General features: G+C 61.4%; 1 protein-coding gene across 1 annotated transcript; it reads left to right on the top strand.

The window, feature by feature from the left end:
• Window positions 1-398: 398 nt before the first annotated feature.
• LOC144490229 (dapper 1-like) lies at window positions 399-2439 on the top strand. Its single transcript, XM_078208020.1, has one exon. The coding sequence runs from the start codon at window positions 439-441 to the stop codon at window positions 2182-2184; it is 1746 nt and encodes a 581-aa protein (XP_078064146.1). The 5' UTR covers window positions 399-438; the 3' UTR covers window positions 2185-2439.
• Window positions 2440-3452: the final 1013 nt, after the last annotated feature.

The raw sequence follows: 3452 nt of genomic DNA, 5'->3' as shown, positions 1-3452 counted from the left end.
TACCTGTCCTGGAAGTGTTTGATGGGGGACAGTGTAGAGGGAGCTTTACTCTGTATCTAACCCCGTGCTGTACCTGTCCTGGAAGTGTTTGATGGGGGACAGTGTAGAGGGAGCTTTACTCTGTATCTGACCCTGTGCTGTCCCTGTCCTGGGAGTGTTTGATGGGGACAGTGTAGAGGGAGCTTTACTCTGTATCTGACCCTGTGCTGTCCCTGTCCTGGGAGTGTTTGATGGGGGACAGTGTAGAGGGAGCTTTACTCTGTATCTAACCCCGTGCTGTCCCTGTCTTGGGAGTGTTGGACTCTCCCTGGGGGAAGTGTTCTCTAACATGGCCTCTCCCTTGTCGTTCCAGCTGAGCCTCTGCACCTGGCCCGTGAGGATAGTCTGAGCTACGCGGATAGCGATTATGTTTCCTCAGTGCCGCGTTCCTTCTCCGTGATGCACGCGGACTCGCTCGAGGCCTTGATGGACATGCAGCCAAAATACCAGTGCGACCTGATCACCCGCGATGGCCTGGACCTCTTCCCGTACCCGAGCCCGCTTCACGCCATGGCAGTCCAGAGTCCACTCCTCCGCCAAGCCCTGCGGGCAAACAGTGACGAGAAACCCCTGTCGCCCAACTCGTACCTGCGGGGCTACAAGCTGGAGGCTGACGGCGAGATATTTTACGACTCCCAGGGCGACCTGGCCCAAGGCCCGGAGGCTGGCCAGTCCAAGCGCTTGGAGAATTACATCGCGGGGCTTGTTCACAAGCGGATTTACCCAGTTCGATCCAACAAGCCAAGGACTAGCCTCAACATGGAGCCAGTCAAAGGCCTGATGAGGCAGAGTAGCATCTGCCAGCGGAGTATGGAGGCCTCCAGCCCGCCTAGTACCCTCTGCGAGCCGGCCCATCCCGGCTCCGAGCGCAGAAACATCTCAAATTCCCACAGCTTTGATGGGAGCCTGCCGTCTCCCAAGTACCGGTCGCCATGGAGTTCAGGCAGGGACCAGGCATCAGCCAAGAGAAGCCTCTCGGCCTGCCAAACCGCCGATGGCTTCCTGGCCACCCGCCATCAGCAGAAGAGCATGGAGGAGGCCCAGGGATCACAGCAGAACCTGAGGAAACCCGTCAGGCTGATGGCCAACACTCCCCCCATGAGGCCGACCTCCCTCGAGTACCACGAGCTGAGTTACCACCCGGCCATGAGGAATTCGCCTCAGGAGAGTTACTACCAGAACGTGTACGAGCTGGACGACAGGCCGCAGGCCTTCCTGTCGGCCAGGCCCAGCTCCGCCGAGGCCCAGCGGCTGGGATCGGAGGTCAGGGACAAGGGCTCGCCCCCCCACAGCCCGGAGGACAGCGGGTACCAGATGGTCAACGCGCAGTACATCCCGGCCCAGCAGCCATACAAAGCCAATGCCGCCAACCAGGGCGGCAAGGCCAAGGGCATGTTGCTGAGCAAGGGTCGCTCCGTGGACATGTCGCCTGAGACGGGGGGTGCGGGCTTCCGGGAGAAGGGCAAAGCTTCCAGCAAGAAGTGCCGCTTCAGTGAGGAGGCCGAGTTGGCGAAACGCAAGCCTTCCCCGCGGCGCAAGAAGACCTGCCGCTCGCAATCGGAGAACAGCCTCCTCAACAGGCCGGGCGTGGCCTGCATCAAGTACAACACGGTGGAGAGGGATGAGGCCATGGCAGCCAGGCCGCTCAGGTCCCGCCGCCCCCCCAGCGGCAGCTATCGTCGCTGGAGGTCGACGGCAGAGATTTCCCAGGAAGAGGCGCCGGCGACGACCCCTGACCCCTACCCGCCGGCCGAGGGCCAGCGACGGGCCAAGCGGTACGCGAAGGCCCCCGGGGCCCCGGGGCAAGCGGGCAGCGACTCGGAGTACCCGGCCCAGTGCCACGAGCCCGGCGCCGGGGCCCCGGGGGAGGAGGGGGAGGCGGCCATCGGGGCCTACGCCCCCAACTGTTTCGGCGACAGCGAGTCCAGCCTGAGCGAGGCAGAATCGCCCGGCTTCAGCACCTGCTCCAGCGAGACGGACGAGGAAGGGGGGGGCCTGGTGTGGCCCCAGCAGGTGGCCCCCCAGGCGGCCGGGCGCGACCCGGGGCAGCCCAAGGTCTTCGTGAAGATCAAGGCCTCCCACGCGCTGAAGAAGAAGATTCTCCGGTTCCGCACGGGCTCGCTGAAGGTGATGACTACAGTCTGACGCGGGAAAGGAATGGCGGGACTGGCATTTACGTTTCACGCTCTCAGGACAAACCAGAAGCACTTTGCAGCCAATGTCCTGCCATTTTTGTTTTTTGGACTTCGCTGTCACAGGCTGACGCGGAACGCCCGCACAGCAAGATCCCAGCGACCAAATGGCCGGGTCGTCTTGCTTTCCTTTTTCCCCCACCCGGCCACGAGGGCGTTTCGACACGGCGGCTGCGGGATCTTTGACCTCCGCCCGAGGGCCCCAGGCGGGCGAGGAGGGGGAGCGAGCGTTGGGGCGGGAGGGCGGCCTCAGTTTAACACGGCGCCCAACAGACCGTGCCTACGGGAGTGCGGCCCCTCCCTCGGTGCCGCACTGGGCGATTGTCGGCCTAGACGACGGGAGTCGGGACCCACCGACTTGGAGACATGCGCTCGCCCCCCTCCCCCCCCCTCCCTCGGTGATCTGTGGCGTCTTAACCATTTGGGTCCACGTTGGCAAGTCAGTGCACTCTTTCAGTGGGTGGCGAAAGGCTTGGCTCCCCAGAGAGTCTCTTCAGGAGGGCAAGGCGTCGGAGGATCTCTGCGATTTGTTGGCGTATTGCGGTGGAACTTTTTTTTTCCAGCCTTTTCGCTCACCGATTGCATCGACGGGAGGGGGTCGTGTATTCATCTTGTGCCGTGCCGGCAGATTGTGATTTTATTTAACTCTGTTACCGCAGAGAAGTGTTTGCCGGAGCAGCTGGCTCCAGGCTTCTGCAGTCGAGGGCCGCAAGTGCGCAGTGGGCCCCAGCGCCTCTCCCTCACTCCCGCGCAAAACCTCCTCCGTCTCCTTCAAGACGCCCCTTCACCACCTAGCCCACCAATATCCCGGCAACACTTCAAACCCCTCCATTACTGGCCTCCCACCCCTCTGATTCCCTCCCCACCACCCTCTGCCCTCCCCCCCCAAGGCCTCATAACGCTCTAAGATCTTAGCGATCCTCCTATTCCTCTGACCTCTTGACCATTCCCCATGGTGTCACTATTCCGCCATTGGCAGCCATGCCTTCAGCTGCCTGGGCCTTAGGCTCTGGAATTTTCCATCACTGCCCATCAAAACTCTTCCTTTTCTCCGCCCTTTTTCTCGGCCGCTTGCCCAGAGTTTTTTTTCTCCCCTGGTTTTTGGCGTCACCTTTTGTCCAATTTACACACCTTTGCTGTGCCTGCCCCCATTAAAGGCGCCGTGCGAATGCAAATTGTTGTTGTTGTCGATGTTTTTTTTCACCCCATTTTTTTTTAAAC

The sequence above is a fragment of the Mustelus asterias genome, unplaced genomic scaffold (genome assembly GCF_964213995.1).
Source record: "Mustelus asterias unplaced genomic scaffold, sMusAst1.hap1.1 HAP1_SCAFFOLD_3045, whole genome shotgun sequence".
Taxonomy (NCBI): domain Eukaryota; kingdom Metazoa; phylum Chordata; class Chondrichthyes; order Carcharhiniformes; family Triakidae; genus Mustelus; species Mustelus asterias.
This window is presented reverse-complemented; position numbering and strand designations above follow the sequence as displayed.

Excerpts from the sequence above, each read along its gene's own strand:
- LOC144490229 (XM_078208020.1), top strand. The coding sequence starts at position 439 with ATGCACGCGGACTCGCTCGAGGCCTTGATGGACATGCAGCCAAAATAC.